This window comes from Periplaneta americana, chromosome 8 (assembly GCF_040183065.1).
Source record: "Periplaneta americana isolate PAMFEO1 chromosome 8, P.americana_PAMFEO1_priV1, whole genome shotgun sequence".
Lineage (NCBI taxonomy): Eukaryota > Metazoa > Arthropoda > Insecta > Blattodea > Blattidae > Periplaneta > Periplaneta americana.
The window spans coordinates 31,062,725-31,084,743 of record NC_091124.1 but is presented as its reverse complement, the minus strand read 5'-3'; the positions used below and the strand labels follow the sequence as shown (position 1 = coordinate 31,084,743).

Genomic DNA, 22,019 nt, shown 5'->3' with positions numbered 1-22,019 from the left:
TTATTATTTATTATTATTATTATTAATTATTGTTTTATTAGTTGTGTTTATTATTAATTGTCATTATTGAATATAATTAGTTACCACTGCCACCGGGTATAGGCCTATACCCATTTGCAGTATGAATAAATACATACATACATATTTGCTCAAAAGCTTGAAAATAGTCATAGGAATAGAAATGAATTAGCTTTTTGAACTCAAGCTAAATTTAATGAATTTACCATTACAGCATATTTTAATCTAAGTGCAATATTGAATATGCCCTGAAGGAACTTAATATTAATATTTCATACAATAATGCTAAATAAATTTAATTTATCAACATTTAATTGACCTCTGTGAAAAGTTTCAGACCAATTTTGACAATAAATGTTGCGCAAGGAGCTTTTTCTATTCAAGAAACTGCTTAAAATTTTGAAGTCGAGAAAACAGCAAAAAAAAAAAAAAAAAAAAAAAAAAAAAAAAAAAAAAAAAAAAAAAAAAAAAAAAATTATATCAACTCACTCACGCACCGTATGTTTTGCCACATTTGATTATATGACTAGATCATTTAAAACAGCCTAAAACATAATTACGATTACGATCATAAAAACAAAGAAAATGGATTTTCTTAATTTTTCAGCATTAATTCACCATAGTGTCCCCTTACAAGAAACCTTAGTATTTCTCAAGTACAATAGAAAGAATAGGCCAACAGAAAGGAAAAACAATGGTAGATATGAAGAGAATGTGTAGAGACCGAGAAAATGGATGAAATGGATGGAGAGAGGCGAACCCGACGCTTAGCAGCAAAAGGGACTGAAGAAGAAGAAGAAGAAGAAGAAGAAGAAGAAGAAGAAGAAGAAGAAGAAGAAGAAGAAGAAGAAGAAGAAATATTTCTCATGATGTATAGTTTTTGGCGCCTATGGCTTTCCATGTTTGTGAAAATGCTGCAAAACGGACGTTCGAAGCAGAGGATTGCAGCATGTGGGTTGCCGAGGTGACGAAACAAGTGAATGGGGATCAAGCGCCGGTAACTGCATTGTTGCAAGATTGGCCAATCGGCGACTGCAACTCCACCCCTTCTCTACGGCACTAGCTGTATATAAAGGAGTGCAAACCCCGGATAATGCATCAGTCATCTTCTACTCTGTGATAAATCTTCTGCAATACAGAACCACCGCAATGGCTTTGAAGGTAACTGCATCTCCCACTCAAAATTTCTAGAAAATCATCAATTCTCTTCATTTCTCGTACGAAGTATAAACTGGAAGCATCGGATTATGAAAAAAAAAAAAATCAAGGAAATACAATTTACCAGCGGCTCTTATATACCGAAATAGCAATTGTCTGTCTGTCCGTTATAGCGATATTTTCTGAAATATTCTATTTTGGATTTTGTTCATATTCAGTGCCTATAAGTACTTAACTTGATTCACATGAAATATAATCATTTTTAACAAAAAACAGATCCAGACAACTATTTAAAATTCAAACAAAATGGTACATTACTCAAAATCAGCTAAATAGATTTTCTTATAATTTTTAAATGTAAGATGAAATTACATAGGTCTAAATGCAATAAAAGCTTTTACTTTAGAGAAATAAACTGCTTAAGGGGACAGGATGACTAAATTTGACATATTTACCTAATTGATACATAATTTACATTGTTTTGTATGTATAAGTACCATTACTGTAACAACTTAAATTCAAGATTAGTTAAAAAATGGGGCTGTAATTAAAAAAATTAAAGAATACAGTAATTCACTAAAATGGATATATCTCAGCCATTTTTAAAGATAAATACAAAATATCTTTTGCGTTTTACTCCAAAAATCACGTTCTATAATATGCCTAGAGCATAATTTTGATATTGGCTTTAAGGGCCGTATTCATAGACATACTTAGTGCGGGCTTCCCGTGAATGATCAGCGAACTAACGTTTTTCATATTCATAAACCAGTGTTAGCGATGTCATATGATATGAATCCTGTACAAGTAACCAGTCCATAGCCGGGGCTAGTTTAGCACGCTCGTAGCGCGGGCTAGCGAAATGTCTATGCATAGCACCCTAAGATAAAAAATTACATTTCAAGAATGAATTTTAGACACATCTACTTTTTTATAAAGATATAGAAGCATATTTTTAAATGTAACAAAATAATACATTTCTATTCAAGAGAAAATTTCCTAATAGCATAAAGAATGTGTGTACCAAATATAATGCATGTAGCAATAATAGTTCTGAAGATATAGAACTTTTTGTATGGAAAAAAGAAAGTTACGGGAAATTATGTTTAAAATGTAGTGTCATTTAAAAATCCTGTCCATCAGAGTTTTAAAAATAAGTATTAAATTTTATGTAATGAATTTTTCACATATCAAGGTATTTTAAAAGGAAAAAAAAATTGAAGGAAAAAAAAATAATGTAAAAGGAAATTGCAATCAAAATTTAGTGTCATTTAAAAACCCCCTAAAAATGGCGTCATAGCATGTTACTTGATGTGTTCTTAACATATAAAAAAGTATTTTAAAGTGTTGTTCTTTGATTTTTTATTCTTCACCATATCTAACCATTCTATCCGCTTAATTATTACCCTAAATGAAACCTTTTTTCAGATAAAAGTTTCGTAAGGGCTGTAGGTTGTAGGTTTAACATCTCTGGTACAACAATTACATATTCATCTCACTCATATATTTACAAACTCATTATTCAAGAAGGAAGAAAGAATATTATTTGTCCCGCACTGTGGCATCGTGGTCTAACACATCCTGACTAGGACTCGCGTTACGGAATGCGCTTTATTTCGAGTCCTTATGGGAGAAGACTTTTCTCATTAAATTTCGGCCAGTATATGGGACCGGTGTCCATCAGCATCTCGATGCACTTTGGGTGTTACGATAGGTAGCGAAATCCGGTTACGAAAGCCAGCTATGACGGCTGGGAGGATCATCGTTGGTTCATCTTTCTTCAATTTCTTATTTTATTTTTCTTCCTTGTGATGCTGTTATCAGTTGTCCAATTCGTGTAACTCTTTTTTCCAATCTAGTATAAAGAGCATTCCACGTTAATAAAAAAGCATTGGTTTTATGGCCCTTGCCTAGTACATTGTAGAAGCTATGTGGTAGTTATGCGTTTCTATGGAAACTGTTATTTGATAGAACTGGTAACTCTATAGCATCTATTAGATGCTTTATAGTTGTGCTAACAGATGGAGTTACTTGTCAACAATGTGACGCTGAAACGTGTGTTCAGGTTACTGCCCAGCGACAGTCCTGATGTATTTTATATTTGTGATGATTGGTTAATTAATATTAACTCGACACACTCACAATCACACTCACATTCATACAAATTTCCAGACTCTAGACACCCAGGGAATTCTTCTTCTTCAAGAAAAAAGCCCCATATACTCAATGATTTTTTCTTAATGTGAAATCCTCTTATAGTTCAGTTTCAAAGTTTCAGTTCTTTTATTATTATTCACCTTTGGACAATCTTCATTCATTAAGATGCTCCATTTTTTGTTCCTTTACCTATCGCAATTCTTCACTGTTTGCCAGAGTTATAAATAGTAATTTACAATGTGTTTCAGCTTACACTTTTTTATTGTAATTTTAGACATGATCTGCTTTCTCTCGATGTAACATATTATGTAACCGGTCTTTCTACAACGAGTACCTCAACAAACATGTTTACTGTTGGCAAATTAGATATCAATTAGTATTCTTCGTATTATCATGTGCATGTAAACTGAAACGATTAAAGAATTAACCTGGAATTATATAGGGTTATTCAAAAGTTAGGAAAAATTATTTTATATTCACATAAACTTGTTCCAATTGTGTCACCAATTCAAGCTATTTCTGAGTGAACTAATGCGTGCTTTTTTTTTAATTGATAGCAGAAAATAATGGTTTTACTTTTATATATGCGAATTGGCCTTTGTCAGTACTACTACAGTCTATTATATACAGTCACGAAGCTTGAGTTGTTGAGGTTGCTAGGAACACTAGACTGTGCCGGTTCTATTTCGCATTGTCTGTAATGAGGCGATAGTAGCGATCCTAGTGGTTAGCAACTATCTATGGATGCATATATCCTACATATTGAGCTGCGTGACTGTATATACTAGACTGTGGTATTATTATGAATAGCAATATTAGTTTTCTTTTATTGTTAGATAAAACTGAACAATTTTATTATGAACTAATACTAATACTTTAGTGGAACAGAACAGTGATAAATTAGTATGAAATAATAAAATACAATAATTGTACACTATACTTTTGTACAACACAAATCTTATAATTTGTACAAATTACAGGTGAATTTACTTGTAACGTATCATACTGTAGTTTTGTGGAATAGGCTTTGTCCCACATCCACATAATTATCCTAGAAAAGGTGAAGGACCATCTAATTAGTATGGGGGGTAATCTTTTATCAATTCTATGATCCAATTGGATCAGTGTCTGGTAGAGTTCCCGTGTAGCTCAGTTGGTGGAGCGTTGGTACATTTAACCAAAGGTCCCGGGTTGGATACCCGGCCCCGGAACAATTTTTCTCTCGAAATTGTTCAAATCAACTTTACAGGGAGCTATACCTGAAAGCTTGATTTGCTTTATACACGTCACTGTTCGTTAACAGAAAACTATAATTTTAGTCACACAGAGTTAGTGTGCACTCAATGTTGGTTGCTTGACGATTGTCAGCCCACTTTGAGGTCTGTGGATATAGAGGGAAAAATTGAATCGGTAGCTGGTAGAGTTCCCGGGTAGCTCAGTTGGTAGAGCGTTAGAACGTTTAACCAAAGGTCCCGGGTTCGATACCCGACCCCGGAACAATTTTTCCCTCGCAATTATTCAATACTATGATTCCTTCAGTCATTTTAACTAACGTACGAATCTGGATTTCGCTACTCATTGTAGCTCCTCAAATTCCTCACTAAGCTGGATGATCATCGGTTCTTCCCGTACACAGGGCCAACAATTCATGAAAAATTACTTTCCCCATGCGGGCTCGAAACAGCGCCGAAAAACTTTAAATCTTTAGCATATCTTCCTCGGGATGGAAGTAAAAATTGGACGTCCGTGTGTTCATTCATGACAGGTAAAGCAACACAAAATTATTGGCATTCTCATATTATGATGGTGAACTCTGCAAATAGTATCGAAATGTTAGATATTAAGTCTCTCACGCACAGTAGAAAATCCAAATCTTCTTGACTATGTATCTTGCATTTTTTTTTTTGCACAAAAGTCAAATGGGGCAAAGAGTATTTCCGTAGTAACTCCATCCATAATGTAGCCGCATCTGTGGCTACAGTGCTAGCGTGCTCGTCTTACATCCAGGCGGCCTAACTTCGATCCCCGTTCAGACCTGGCTGAAATTTGTGATGGAAAAAAAAACAGACTATGCATAGTGGTTTTCTCGATGTATTCCCGTTTCTCTCTTTCATTCCACTATCGCTCTATACTTCCCCCTCATTTCATCTATCATCTGTAATATTAAAAATAGGTTAGAATGAAGTCTGGGGACAGTACAAATTTCCGATGCCGATCTAGGTTCTAAGGGGTTAGGCCTCAGGGCTCTTGGTTCGAGCTCGTTAGTAAATGGTGGTACCTTGCCTTCAGGGTCCGGGAAGGATGGTCCACCTGTCAGCGTTGGACTCACAAATTCCACCCACCCGAGCCATCCGTCGGACTTAGTCGTTCATCGCATATATGGCGTACAATGGGCCTAAAGATCACCTCTGTGGTGTAGAATCTGCATGCTGGTTTCTTAGGCAGAGGGCCCGGATTCGATTCCCGGTTCAGTTGAATTTCCTGGTTGAGGTTTTCCCTCAACCGTAAGGCAAATGCCAGGAAATTCGGGCCACAACATCCCTGAATATCACGGCTTTATTCATCAGCAAAATCATATTCATAACAAATTAGTAATACATATACAGTCGCCATCTAGTTCACAACAATAGAATCAGTCTCGACAATAGTAGCCTACACAGGCCTTCGCATTTCACCCAAAAGATTAACTCGCGATATGACCAGAGATGTTAAAGCGAGTATAAATAACACCAAAAATAAAAGGCCTAAACAAGCTCATTCCGGATTCAGTAATCAATCAATCAATCACGAAATATATTTTTTCACATAACTGGTCGACTATGCCATCCTCCCAAATTGCTCTTTCGTCTCTCCAAAGGATGAGGGCGCTCATTTTGAAGAGCTTCTCGAATAACAGAACAGCGCTCCACTCTTCGTAGAACCAATCGTCGCCTATGATATTTTACCGGGGTGCACTACACGCATTGTGTTGAAGATGAGTAATTCCATGTGAAATCATCAATATAGGCTGTGACAGCATAATTTTTTAATTTGATGAACATTTTTCCAATAGTAAATTACTATGAGACAGGAAAAAGGATCTGTATGGTTGTGAAACTTGGACTCTCACTTTGAGAGAGGAACAGAGGTTAAGGACGTTTGAGAATAAGGTGCTTACAAAAATATTTGAGGCTAAGAGGAATGAAGTTACAGGAGAATGGAAAAAGTTACACAACACAGAACTGCACGCATTGTATTCTTCTCATGACATAATTAGGAACATTAAATCCAGACGTTTGAGAAGGGCAGGGCATGTAGCAGGTATGGGCGAATCCAGAGATGTATATAGAGTGTTAGTTGGAAGACCGGAGAAAAAAGATCTTTGGGGAGGCCGAGACTTAGAGGGGAGGATAATATTAAAATGGATTTGAGAGAAGTGAGATATGATGATAGAGACTGGATTAATCTTGCACTGGATAGAGACCGATGGAGGGCTTATGTGAGGGCGGCAATGAACCTCCGGGTTCCTTAAAAGCCATAAGTAAGTAGGAAAAAGGATCAAATATTAGGGTTCCTCAGTTTCACTGTTAAACAAGTGCATGTGCGCTTGAACTTTTACTCTTCGCTGATTGTTTTATAATGAGAAAAAAAATTAAATTAATATCTTAAGAACTATTTGAGGTATCATGTCCTTGAAATTGTCAATGTGATTACACAATGATATTTCTACGCCACCCGTACAATAACAGAAAACTAACATTTTATATAGAATGAGAAAGTTGCTAATACTCCTGTATATAAAAAAAAAAAAACATGTTGAAAATTTGGCAAATGTTCAAATGACAAATGACTGTAGTAAACAAGTCTCCTTGGCAACACATAGCCATCTAGGATACAATGGGTGCATCAGCAGATTTGTATCGATAACATCATTGGATTACCTAACAAAATGAATTATTATCGGTTACAAACTTAAGTTAAGTTTTGGATTGTACCTCGAAAAGCATTGAACGTAAACTTTTATTGTTATGAGTTTCTAAATTGATTAAAGTTGCAACACTTGCTATCAAGCTGATAATATCTAACAGATGTTTCATTATGTTCTTTCATTAGTAACTAAAAAACTAAGGATTTTCGAACATATGTTTATATGATTTTTTCCTTGTATTAGTGTGATGAATATGTCCCAAGGTTTGTCAATGTATTTCTGAAACACCCTGTATATGTTATCAGGGGCAAGCTTGATTCTCAAGTACTAAGAATCAGAAGTGTCATGCCATCTCTTGGATATAGTCAAACAAAGCTCAGTTTGTCTTCAATGGATCAATGATATTTTTATATATTTCTGACCTTCTCGCAGAAGGTTGTACCGTGTTCATTTTCAATGGAAGCTTACGGCATTTCCTTTTTCACAATGAATACGTCACAAGTTTATTTGCTGAGTCTACCAAAGAGAGACGATTTTACTTATTTTAATAATTTGTGGTAAGCTACTTTCAAATGTCTGAGTTTCGTACTTAGTATTTGAATTTTTTAAATTATGTCCATCTTTATAAACATATACTATTTGTCACGCGAACAAGAAAATATTGAATTTATCTGTTAACAATCTCGAGAAGGTTTCGTCGAGGAATTTGCTGAAATTGTGGCTAATTGGCCAGAAATTCATTCACGTATGATCAACATCACAACGATCTTACTACTCTCCAACTAAAACTCGTGCGTGGGAGTAAGTTTAAAAAATAAATTTGTAATACTCTGCTGTAACATTAATTTCGCTCTTAAGAAATATTTTTTTTTAATTAAGTGAAGTATGGTTGTAATAATAGTAGCATGAATTACATTTATGTAGGAAAGTAAGCTAAATAAAGCTAATGGGTTCATACCTCATTTATAGAGGAAATCCTCTCTCCTCTAATGACCACAATGCAACAAAAAAAATCCTCTTATTAACGACTCTAATAATAAGTATATTAATTTAAATTTCATCTAATCCATGATTAGGGGCATTAGAAATTAATTTATTATCGTTTATTCCTCTAATATCAACCAACAAAAATTATTAACACGGCCGTATTCATTTGTTAAAAGAAAAGAACAACATCCAATATCAACAACAGACATGGCCTACATCGTTTACCCTTCAGAAGCCTTGAGAATTAAATTCACTCCGTGATCATAACCTCATGAATTATATCGCACCCTCAGTGCATTAGTATAATGGCTTCATACCTCATTTATAGAGGAAATCCTTTCTTCTCTAATGACCACAATTCAACAAAAAATCCTCTTATTAATAGGAAGTACATTAATTTCAATTTCATCTAATCCATGATTAGGGGCATTAGAAATTAATTTATTATCGTTTATTCCTCTAATATCTTCTTCTTCTTCTTCTTCTTATTTGGTATTACAGCCCAGGTGGGCCTTAACCTCCTCTATGGCTCTCTTCCATCCTTCTCTATCCATCGCCAACTCCCTCCAATTCCTTATTCCTAATCTATTCACATCCACTCGTACACAGTTCCACCATCTTGTTCTCGGTCTTCCTCTTAATCTGGTTCCATCTGGGTTGTTATTGAAGACAATCTTCACTTTCCTTGTTGTTTCCATCCTTGTGACGTGTCCCAACCATCTCAGTCTTTGACATCTTATGTGCGCCTCCAAATCCAAGTTCCTCTAATATCAACCAACAAAAATGTATAACACGGCCGTATTCATTTGTTAACAAAACAAAAGAACAATACTCAATATCAAAAACAGACATGACCTACGTCGTTTACCCTTCAGAAGCCTTGAGGATTAAACTCACTCAGTGATCATAACCTCATGAATTATATCACACCGTCAGTGCATTAGTGTAGAATTATCAACTAAAAATTGCTGGTTTAGAGAAAACGACTTCTAAGTTTCAAATTATGACATTAAATACATTTCAGGTTATAAGTTATCTCTTATGTATGATAAGTTACATAAAAGGTAACAGATGATATGAAATAAATTTAAATTTCATAATTTAAAACTTTGAAGTCATTTTCTTTAAATTACCAATTTTGAATTGCTACATAATGCACAGAGGAAGCGATATACCGGAAGTTCCATTCAAAATTGACCACCGGGTAGAAGGTAACTGTTACAGGATAGCAGATTTAAGATACGTTGATATTTTCTTTTTTCAGTACGTCATCCTCGCTGCCCTCGTGGCCGTCGCCAAGGCTGGCTTCCTCGGCGCCCCTGCTGTGGGTTACGCCGCCCCCGCCGTAGGCTACGCCGCCGCCCCCGTGGCCGTCTCCACTCCCGCCATCACCTCCCAGCACTCCAACATCCTGAGGAGCTACGGCAACCTGGGACAGGTGTCCACCTACTCCAAGACCATCGACACCCCCTACTCCAGCGTCCGCAAGTCTGACGTCCGTGTGAGCAACGACGCTCTCGCCTACCCCGCCGTCCACGCCGCCTACGCCGCCCCCGCTGCCTACGCCGCCCCCGCCGTCGCTGCCGTACATGCCGCTCCCGCCGTGGCTGCCTATGCCGCCCCCGCCGTCCACGCCGCTCCCGTCGGAGTAGCCTACTCTGCCGCCCCCGCCGTCGCTCACCTGACTTTTTCCGGCCTGGGTGTGAACTATGGATGGTAATCACCTTCAGGAGCGACGCTTGCACCACCTATCGTGTATTCTGCGCACCCAACAAAAAGCATCACCGAAATTCATCTGCCTCTTGAATCCATTTATACATAAGACTTATGTAGTATTATTTATCTTTGTATTCCTGTAATTAAATTTTCTATCCGTCAAAAAATGTTTTCTTACAGTTAATTATTCTGTATAGTCTTACGATTACATATCCTCTCCTAAATAAAGCCCGGTTTCCACAGTACTTGTTTCTGTGATGGATTCCAAGGAGGCTGCGCTGGAAGTAAGGGTACGTACACGTTGGAGCAACGATGAACGATAAGAGAAATGATCTAGCGATGCTTTGGTATTATCAAAGAATCATGTGTTCATATCGGAGCAACGAGGACGCGGGAAGAGAACATTTTGTTTTATCAGTAGAAGATATTCTATGCATCCACTTAATGAAAGAAGATATATAGGAAATATCAGCTGCTAAGTTCAAGGTTAATGTAACTTAAATACGTACAAAATTCAACCCGTTTCTCATCCCGAAGATAGTATAAATTCGTTGTGTTGTGATTGGTTCTTGTGATCACATAACATATGACGAATAAATACACAACTGATCAATTTGTCAATATCTACAATAATTAATTTAATAAGCCGAAATAATAATATTCGGATATATTGATAACCACCGGTATTTATACAGATTAATATTATCTTAATCAGAAATCATATGAACGACAAGAGCGAAGAAAATGGAATTTTTCTTTTTCGTCGCTTTTATCGTGTATCTTCGCTTTTATCGTTGCTCCAATATGCACACCTCAATGACAATGCATGCTTCAATTCTCTCTGATATAGCATCGCTGCTTCTTTTATCGTTTATCGTCGCTCCAACGTGTACGTACCCTAATGCGCTCTGGTGGCTGCTTTGGTGGCTAGCTTGCTGGTTTTCGAGATTAGGTTACTTGCTATTTTTCGTGTTGGTTTACAGGCTGGAACCAAAGACGATGATATAGTATCACCACTGAAACCATGTCGCCATGTTCGTTGTTTTCCAACTAAACCTGTTTTTTTCTATATTCTTTAGTTTCTAAGAAACAACAATTATATATCGGACTTTAGCTGTTTTGCACTTATGGCTTAATTACCTTATTAGGAAATTTACTATTGTTAATGAAGGACTTTAGTTGTGAGAACAACAACCAGCATACCTATACTTGTTTTTTTTAAAGATGGGACATGACAGTTCAGCGGTCGAGCTTGGAACTACAGTGCCATGTTGCCAATATGGACTACCACACTGCCAGCAGATGGAAGCTAGCAAATGTCGTTAAGATGGCTGACGTTAAAACATTCATTGACAATTGACGCGAAGGTAAGATAACAATATAAAAATCGACAGAGAATCAAAGACGAAATGTGCCAATGCTAACATTGTGTGCACAATAGATGTCGCCAAGAGAGCTATTAAGATATTGTAAGTTTGGCAACTCAACCGTTGTTACCATAGCAACAGGCCTAACACGCTATGTGACATTCAGTTGTTTTTCCGATCGCAACGCTCCTGTCATGTCCCATTTTTCAAAACAACAAGTATAGTAGCAAATACAGGGGCCATCGCAGCACCCATCAGAGAACCAAGCTTGCTGGCCAACAAGGAAACACACAACTAAACAAGCACCGCGGGAAACGGGCTTAAATCTATAGAGGATTCCAGATTAAGTAAAAAGCATCGGTTTTTATGGGTCGTTCCTACTACACGTGGTAGATAGGCGTTTCTATGCCAACTGGTCTTTTTTTGGAATAGCCCCATACATCCAATGCTTTTTTCTTAGCCTGTAACCATCTATAGTAGGAGAATCATAAAAAAATGGCAGGAGACTTAAGGGAACCCCAATAATTGTGTGAAACGTCTACAAGGTTACTCTAATTAAAGTAATAAAATGCAATATGTACACTCTTTGACACGGAAAATTGTCACTCTCCTGTAGTGAAGTGTCGTTCGGATTGACGCGAGATTCATAAGAGGAAGTATCGAGGTCCGAGGATGAAATCAAGCTGTAGCAGTGGTGTATCTGTGTGTCACGAAACGACATATTCCCTACGAAGCCTTTATGACTTAGCGATAGAGCTCTTTCTTCTCGTTACAAAGACAGGGCTTCGAATCTCTATATGTAAAACGCACGCATGTAAACACAGCACACGCGACGATTCGCTAGTTGTTCCGAGGTCTCTGAACAGTGACCAATTTCCGTGTCAGAGGGTGTACTTCCTTAAACACTACTTCATTTGATATCCATGTATAGATACAGAAAAGGTTTTTCTTTAAAAAAATGCATAAGTGCAATTAAAGTTTAATGAGAGTATTTTGGACAGAAAATCTGAGGCAAGTCTAACCTTGTATCTAGAAAAGATTATGTTATGAAAACGAAATATTTTAGCGAATATTGTTGTGTGTGTTATGGTTAGGGATCTGATTTTTAGGTTTTTGTAAAGACCATTTTAGGTTTTTGGAATGTAGGTGAAACATATTTTTTGGGTCGCCTTGCAATATGTACTTAATTCGTTTTGTACAGTAGCATGGTTACCATTGTAATAATCATTTAAAGTTTGCAACATTTTGTTCGTCCTTGTGTTACGAAAGCGGTTTTATTCGTGAAATAAGTATAAAATAAGATTTCAGAAGATCCCGGGTTCAAACCCCGTGGCCGTCGAGTCTGACAGGGGTTTTTCATTGTTTCCCTGAGTCACAAAGGCAAATGCCGGATTGGAAATTTACATGCCATGATTCATCACCGCCTCAATCACCAACATTAATAGAAAATCTATAATCAGTTACATGAACACAAGCCATCTACACACACATTAGAAACAAGAACTCAACAATAGTAACAACGGCCTACTGGTATACCCACAGATCCTAAACAAGCGATGTGACCACAGATGTTAAAGTGTGTACAAATAAACTTAACAAAATAAGTGTTCTTAACAGAAAATGAAAGACTTAAGGTTCTGATGATAATAGGATTTGGTGACAGAAGTGCACAAGAGGTAGGCACACTTTTATCGAAACTCATCCATATCCATCACATATTTCTCAGGTAACTGAGAGCAGGATAGAACAAAAACCTCTAACCAAGGAAATTCTTGATTTTTCATCATGCCAAAAGTCTTTCTATAGGAATTTATTGCTTTCTAAATTCCGTATAAGCAAGAATAAAGTTATTGACATATTACAAAGATTAACGTAGGAACACAGGATGGAATTTATACTGCAAAGATGCCAGCCAGAAAAAGATGATTGGACGCAAGAAACACACAGTAATTCGCAAAGCAAAAAATCCAAAAAAATAACCGCTTCGAGATGTTAAAATGTTATGTCTTATTTAACGACGGTCGCAACTGCAGAGGTTATATCAGCGTCGCCGGATGTGCCGGAATTTTGTCCCGCAGGAGTTCTTTTACATGCCAGTAAATCTACTGACATAAGCCTGTCGCATTTAAGCATACTTAAATGCCATCGACCTGGCCCGGGATCGAACCCGCAACGTTGGGCATAGAAGGCCAGCGCTATACCAACTCGCCAACAAGGTCGACTAACCGCTTCGAGATTGGTTGCTAAGCTCAAGTACAAACAGGTAAAACCATACACTTACTTACAAATGGCTTTTAGAGAACCCAGAGGTTCATTGCCACCCTCACATAAGCCCGCCATCGGTCCCTATCCTGAGCAAGAGTATCCAGTCCCTACCGTCATATCCCACCCCCCTCAAATTCATTTTTATATTATCCTCCCATCTACGTCTTGGCCTCCTCAAAAGTTTTTTTCCCTCAGGCCTGCCAACTAACACTCCATATACATTTCTGGATTCGCCCATACGTGCTACATGCCCTGCCCATCTCAAACGTCTGGAGTTAATGTTCCTAATTATGTTAGATGAATAATACAATGCGTGCAGTTCTCCCTTGTGTAACTTTCTGCATTCTCTTGTAACTTCATCCCTCTTAACCCCAAATACAGAGTGTCCCACAATAATGTTTACACTTTTTGAACGGTAATAACTAGAACAAAAATCAGAGAATATAAATAAAAATGTAAATAAATAAATAAATAAATAAATAAATAAATAAATAAATAAATAAATAAATAAATAAATAAATAAATAAATAAATAAATAAATAAATAAATAAATAAATAAATAAATATTCCACTGTAACTTAATCGTAAATTTACTATTAATAATTCTAATTTTAATTGCAATGGTATTCATAATAAATTGTAGTTATAAACCCTAGTAAAAGGAAAGAGAAGACTTATTGGTCTTATATCTACTAGATTAAATAAATAAATAAATTAATAATAATAATAATAATAATCATCATCATCATCATCCGTGGCGCTACAGCCCACGAAGAGCCAAGACCGACCAGCCGACTGCTGGCCTCACGGCCACATGCCTAAGCAGAGGTGGACGATCATCCAACCAGAATGGAGGTATCGTGTGGTTAGCACGATGAGCCCCCCAGCCGTTATAGCTGATTTGCGTATCCGGATTTCGCTACCTATCATAGCTCCCCAAGTGCATCACGATGCTGGGTGGGCACCGGTCCCATACACTGGCCAAAATTTCATGAGAACATTTCTTCCCCCATGAGGACTCGAACCAGCGTGCATTCCGTAACGCGAGTCCTAGGCAGGATGCCTTAGATCACGACGCCACGGCGCGGGACAAATAAATAATTAAACAAATAAATAAATGAATGAATAAATAAGTAAATAAATAAAGAAAAAATATATAGATAAATAGATAAATAAATTGCAATATGTTTCCTATAAGATATCTCACTGAAACGGTGAACATTTTCAGTTGTTAAAAACAATAGAATGATATTTCCTCATGAATTGCGTAACTTATTGAACCCGTATTACAATCGTGGATTACAACATAAAATCGTAGTACTTTTTTTAATATAATAGACTCTCGTAGCCATGGTAACGTAAGTGGATGATGTTTAGAAAGGAGATAGGACAGTTAGAGGAATGTTATGTGCACGCTTCATAGGTAAGGAAGTAAAAACATGGCGTCCAATGTCCAGAATAAAATCTGAAGCGAAAGTTCGAGAGTAAGGCATCATATCGTAATCTCGGAGCAACTTACAAGCGCAGAGATCACCACCCACACCTTAGTACACGGCCAGAACAATGTCGTGTCTTGTTCCGCAATTAACCGCGTCATGAAATCAGATCAGAATTTCAGCACGGGTGGCCTGACCTTTGGGCTTTCTCAGGTTCTATGTGCTAGCATCCTATTCAACTCGCTGGCAGCTATATTTACAGTTTCAACGCGTCCTAACAATTGGATAGATTATTAAATTATAACTTTAAAGATAATTCTATTAAAATTATTTATTTTGTCTCATGGAATCGTATTAATTTAAAAGAAAAATTTAAGGGAACAAATTTAGTGAAATCTTGATATCCTATACACAACACACAGAAGAAAAACTAATTGAAACAAATGAATAACCAATGCCTTTCTTAGGCCTGCATATCCTACCGATGATTTTCTCCGACATTTGCATAATGATGACGTAATTCAGTGCTACCATCATGATATTGCACTAAGCTTACGAAAGCACTCTTTCGCTGTGGTTCAGGCGTTCAGGGTAAATGTTCCTAGCTTTGTTCAGGCTTTTGATATACAGAGTGATTCAAAACCTCTGCAACAAACTCTGAGGGGTGATAGAGTTAACAATAAGGAACTCTTTTTGTTAAACAACCTATGTCTTTCGACGCGTCGTTTCGAAGATACCGTTTAAAATGTTTTGCACAGGCGTACGTCAATGTATGCGAATGTGTGCACTCCTGTTTGTTTGTTTATTGAGATGTTTGTACTACGCGACCAAGGCGAGACCCGTCGTGGCCGAATGAGGAACTCCATGGTTGCTGCGTATGTTTACTGCTGGAGTGTCGTCACATCCAATGCCTAGCGTTTCGAACTGGTCACAATGCCGCGTGTAGGGAGACGTGTGTTTCGTAGCCATAAAGTTTTGTGATGAAAGAAAAGACAACGGGTTTATTCTTACCTCTATCGAAGACAACAGAGTGTGCTGCAGTTATTGTGAAGTTAAATAAGGAAACAATTAGTAGGATTAGAAAGGAAGGTAAAGAGTGTGTAGAAATATCTACACCAAAAAAAGTTAGACGACCTCCTGCAAATAAGGTTGAATTAGACGACATGGACAACTGTATCATAAGAAGAGAAGTTCATAAATATTATAATCTGTACAAAGAGCTTTCGACATTAGGAAAGTTGCATAAATTTTGTAAGAGGAGATAGGTTTCAAAAGGTGCAAGGAAACTTTACGAAAACTCATACTATTATAGGGTTTGCATTCAAAAAATTTAAAGATAAAAGGAAATATCTAATAGAACGCTCTGATATAGTAGCCCGTTATTTACCTGAACGAAATATGGTTCCATACTCATTACAATGTCCACAAATGTTGGCAAGACGTAAACGTGTCAGGAGTTTATACAAATAGCAGTGCAGGTCAACGACTTGTAGTAGCCCATGCTGGTGGTAGTGATGATTTTATGGTTCTTATGGTTTATGATTTCCTCATATATGTCCGGAGTCCGGTCACTTTAAAATTCTAAGGTAAGAAATGTATATCAAATGCAATATTGTATAAAATACAGTACCTACGTTATTTTACGTTACTTTCGATTCATGTTCCCTCCTTTACCAACACCGATGTTGTGGTGTGCTTTCTGAATAGATTCCTATGTGTATAAATGTGATAAAAACTAAACAAAGTTAACTATATATTCTAACATATAACGTATTAATAATAATGGAACAAGAGCTCAGTTCAGGATGTGCTTCATTTTGCATCTGATGCGGACTTTACAACACGGCCTGTGTTGTGAAGCGAATCGCAGCGCCACCAAACAAAACGGTTCCCGCCTTCGTCGCGTAGTAAGAGACGTGAAGGGTTGTTGTTGTTTGTTTTCGTTTAATGTTCAATACCTTTTCCTTTCAGTTCAGTGTAATAATCAATTGAGAATGGATGTCTACGCGGTCTTCCATCAATGCGCCGGGGACGAAGAGACCCATCGTCTCGAAGGCGCTGATAAAGTCGAGCAAACATTGTGTGGTGAGAGTGATTTCTGTTTTGAAACTGTTGTTGGTACATGTGGAGAGCTCTTCTTCCGTTTCCGCGAGCCTCCCCATAACACATTACCATGTCGACTAACTCGGGAAAAATGTAGACATCCATTCTCAATTGATGATTAGACTGAACTGAAAGGAAAAGGTGTTGAACATTAAACGTAAACAAACAACAACAACCCTTCTCGTCTCTTACAAACATCTCAACAAACAAACAGTGGCGCACACATTCGCATACATTGACGTACGCCCGCGCAAAAACATTTTCAACGATATCTTCGAAACGACGCGTCGAAAGACATAGGTTGTTTAACAAAAAGAGTTCCTTATTGTTAGATCTATCACCCCTCAGAATTTGTCGCAGAGGTTTTGAATCACCCTGTATACTTTGCATATACGCTTTTTGGTAGATCGATATATCGTAAAAAATGTTATGTTTTATTTAACGACGCTCGCAACTACAGAGGTTATATCAGCGTCGCCGGATGTGCCGGAATTTTGTCCCATAGGAGTTCTTTCACATGCCAGTAAATCTACTGACATGAGCCTGTCGCATTTACGCACACTTAAATGCCATCAACCTGGCCCGGGATCGAACCCGCAACCTTGGGCATAGAAGGCCAGCGCTATACCAACTCGCCAACCAGGTCTACTATATCGTAAATGGAACGATAATATTAAAATAGATTTGAGGGAGGTGGTATATGATTGTAGAGACTGGATTAATCTTTCCCAGGATAGGAACCGATGGCGGGCTTATGTGAGGGCGGCAATGAGCTTCCGGGTTCTCTAAATGCACATTTGTAAGTAAATAAGGGAAGACTGGGTTCAAATGAAATTTGTGATGTTGAGGAAAACGGGAGAACCTAGGGAAAATCATCATCCTTCTACTTTTTCCGCTGAAAGCATCACTCCAGTCAACGCCGGGGATTGAACCCGGTTCGCTGTATGATAAATGGGCGCTCTAGAGTCCTTAGAAATCGAAGTAGGGTAAGCCTGAAGCAGGATGTAAGGACAGGACTTCAAAGAATACAGACAGCTTTGCATGTTTATGTATATTCGCACTTAACACACATACAATAAATATGTACAGACATTCACGCAGCTACAGGGTGAGCATTTAGTAGCCATAGTGGGCGCCGAAACCGTCGAAAGCGAGATGGGCGACGGCGGGGGCGGCAGAGTAGGCGACGCCCAGGGGAGCGGCGACGGCGGGGGCGGCATAAGCAGCACCGTGGAAGGCAGGAGCGTAGGCGGCGTGAGCGACGGGGGCGGCATAGGCGGCGTGGGCTACGGGGGCGGCGTAGGCGGCGACGGGGGCGTGGGCCAGGGCGACGGCGTCGTTGCTGATGCGGGTGTCGTACTTGCGCACGCTGGAGAAGGGAGAGTCAACAGCCTTGGAGTAGTGGGACACTGCGGAGTTGCCGTCCAGGGAGCGGACGGTGCTCTGGTGGGAGGCGCCGATGGCGGGAGGGGCGGCATAACCAGCGTAGCCGGCGTAGCCCACGGCGGGGGCGGCGTAACCAGCGTAGCCCACGGCGGGGGCGCTCAGGAAGCCGGCGTTGGCGACAGCCACGAGGGCGGCCAGGATCACGTACTGCAGGAAAAGCAACACAGATTACCTTAGTAGAACAGCGTTACAAAGGATACTGATGTTCGCCTATTCACTAGAAAAATTAATTCATATGTCACATTCAGAAGAATACATTGATGACTTGTCGTTTGCAAGTAAAAGCAGGGATGAATAATAGAACGAAGAAGAATCGGAATCCATTTTTCCATTGCTTATAAAACTCGATTTGTATTCGTGATCTGTGATTTTTTTAAATTGTCATTGCCAGGACCAGGTTTTTTTTTTTGGCGAAAAGTTTTAAAAATTTCGTAAAAGTGAATAAAATACGGTACACTTTTGGTTAAAAAAAAAGTGACAATTTCGTAAGTTTTTTTTTTTTACAACGTCCCTTTCTTCACTAATAATTTAATATGTATTTTTGTGGTTTTCTTATTGTAATAAATGCATAATCAACTGGATAATACGCACGGTACACCAACGTCGGCAGTCGACGTTGCTCGCTGGCCGGGCCGTACCGAGTCGTGTCAAACAAAAGACAATCGAAATGGTGATAGTAACTTTATTTTATTTTAATGGGTTATTTTACGACGTTTTTTCAACGTCTAGGTTATTTAGCGTCTGAATGAAATGAAGGTGATAATGCCGGTGAAATGAGTCCAGGGTCCACCACCGAAAGTTACCCAGCATTTGCTCGTATTGGGTTGAGGGAAAACCCCGGAAAAAACCTCAACCAGTTAACTTGCCCCGACCGGGATTCGAACCCGGGCCACCTGGTTTCGCGGCCAGACGCGCTGACCGTTACTTCACAGGTGTGGACTGGTGGTAGTAAAATTCGCGACTATATTCTTAAAAAATTCAATCCCTTAGTCAAGTGCAAGGCTTTTGCAGTACAACGGCGGTGTTTTGAATGCACCAAAAGCAAATGCAGATCAGTAATATCATAAAGTAGGTTATCACATCGAAATAAAGGGGGAAAAAGTGTGTTTTAGGAAATATCATTAAAATGAAGGAAAGTAAATTTCCGGTTAATGTTCGCCAAAGCGTTAAGTATGTAATTATGACCGCGTAACCGTTTTATTTGTGGTCTAAAAAAATATCTCGTCTTTTACGAAGAAAACTTTTAACGACCATGAAATTATTCACCGCTTTCATCATTTATTGTTTATGAATATTACGAAACAAAAACTATCATAAGGGCCATGATCGACAGGATCATCTTGGCTGTCTGCGTATGTGCGGACTTTGTTAATAAAAACCTAAACTAATCAAACCTATCCTCCCGGTTACACGTAGCAAGAAGGATCTTATTGATTTGATCTGGAATGTACACACGAAAATAAATTCAAGTAAGGATCACGCTACCACTGCAGAGGTCCGCGCATGCGCCACAGCAAAACTGTTCCTGTAGCGAGCCTCTCATCTAAGACACGTAATCTACTCGCAATACTTAAGCAAATACATTTTATCGCTAACAGTGGTGCTATCTCTCAGTGATTTCAGAACGAAGGAGGTAGAGAGAAAAAAAATTCTCCGCAGATGAACGTCATGTCCCTACGTTGGCGACATTGTGTATTTAGTTAAATTTGGTCGTAACCGTAACGGCACGGTTCAAAGCTACCGTACCAAATTCTCCAGTTTAGCGTAAATATAAAATCATTGTCATGCACATCAACAAGCTTACATACTGTATAATGAAATAATGATTAAACATTATATATAATTGATTACAATTTATATCCTAATTCTACTTTATAATAGGCCTAAATGACAATTTATACAATTCTTAATTTTTAATTTAATACTGATTAACCGTTCGGCAATCCCTGACATGACGAGGCAAGGAGTTCCATAGGCGACACACACGGTGAAAGAGGATGAATAGAAAGAGATACGGTGAAGAGGAATGGATAATAAAGCCTGATGTTGATTCCGTAACGTTGTAAGATATTCAAAGCGAGTTCTCAGATATTTTGGAGTATAAATATATGTATGTAAAAGCAAACAAAATGGACTCAGAAGAATAAGTTTTAAGGCGCCTTTAGAAACAAACGTAAAAATATTTGTAATAGCCAAAAATATGTCAAGGATTACGAACAATTTTCAAATTAATTTTATTAGTAAATGACAGATTCGTAGATACTAAATATGGATAATATCGTCCATCATTTGAGTAGCAGTTACAATACACAGGCAGTCAGTAGGCTATATCAAGAACAAGTCTGCCTGTTATAGAGAAGAATTTCTGTGAAAAATCGAAATAATTTTTCTGCATTTCGTACGATATTTTCTTAATACTGTGTATTGAGAGAGTAACAGAAAAAAACATATACAAACAGCGGAAAGAGACGTAATAAAATTAAAAAGTCAAATTTAATGTACCGGTACCTATACAGACCTAAAAGTTTCCAAATACATTAATAGTTTTGTGACCTGGCAGAATGTAAGAGAAGGCGTTATGGCCTTAACTCTGCCAGTATGAATAAATAAATAAATAATTATTATTACCTATTATTATTATTATTTTTTTTATATTTTTATTATTACTATTATTAGTTTTAAGCATTTCTAAAATAACTGAGAGCCTAAAAAATTTAAAATATTATCCTTGTTAATAAACATTGACCCAAATGCAAACCCATGCCACAACCTACCTTGAAGGCCATTGTTGAGGTGTAGATCGTTATTGTGATCTTTGTGTGAATAATGTCAATGTTCGTAATGCCCTGCCTTATATACCCCTGCGTAGAGGTGTAGGTTACTACACAAGCCCTCTCCTCTTGTACTTACAAGACACCTAAATTAGTACATCAGGGGGAAGTGGATATGGCGAACAAAAAAAAAAAACAATCTAGCTTTCGCCTTTATTTTGTTTTTGCACGCATATGCACGGTTGAAGGTCTCGGTTAATGGGTCAAAACCGATGTCCACCCAAAAATACGTCACAGCTGTGAATGAAAAGAGACAGAAAGTTTGCGTTGATAATTAATTCGTGAAATTTATTACCATACAGTGACGAAAATAATTTACACCGGTTTCGGGGAGGTAAATTTTAAGCCATTTATTACATACGCTTACAAACACTGCCTCCTGGATACATACAAAACTACGAAAAAATGCTTACGAGGATGGTATAAAATAAACATGCTAAACACGTCCATTCTCCAGAATGAATATGGCAAGACTAAAGCTTACCGTAGAAGAGGGTAAAGTCGATCAAAATTTTGCAATTTTTAATTATAGTGAGGTTATGCAATGGAGCGAAGTTCCTCAAAATATAGCATTTTGTCGTCATATCCTTCACTTATGAAGACACGTTACAAGAATTGAATTACAATC

General features: G+C 37.9%; 2 protein-coding genes across 2 annotated transcripts in view; one reads left to right on the top strand and one right to left on the bottom strand.

Annotated features, from left to right (window-relative positions):
- Positions 1-1,070: 1,070 nt before the first annotated feature.
- LOC138704210 (isoniazid-induced protein IniB-like) overlaps positions 1,071-22,019 on the top strand; it is a 57,459-nt gene continuing 36,510 nt past the window's right edge. Inside the window, exons 1-4 of the mRNA XM_069832092.1 lie at positions 1,071-1,179; positions 9,492-9,943; positions 10,173-10,233; positions 18,204-18,704. Coding sequence (XP_069688193.1) covers positions 1,168-1,179; positions 9,492-9,943; positions 10,173-10,233; positions 18,204-18,704 — 1,026 coding nt within the window. The 5' untranslated portion in view covers positions 1,071-1,167. The remainder of the gene's footprint in view (positions 1,180-9,491; positions 9,944-10,172; positions 10,234-18,203; positions 18,705-22,019) is intronic.
- On the bottom strand, positions 18,151-21,452 carry LOC138704619 (pupal cuticle protein C1B-like). The gene is made up of 2 exons (XM_069832703.1): positions 21,335-21,452; positions 18,151-18,707 (listed from the first exon to the last, which is right to left on the bottom strand). The coding sequence occupies exons 1-2, from the start codon at positions 21,344-21,346 to the stop codon at positions 18,231-18,233; spliced, it is 489 nt and encodes a 162-aa protein (XP_069688804.1). The 5' UTR covers positions 21,347-21,452; the 3' UTR covers positions 18,151-18,230.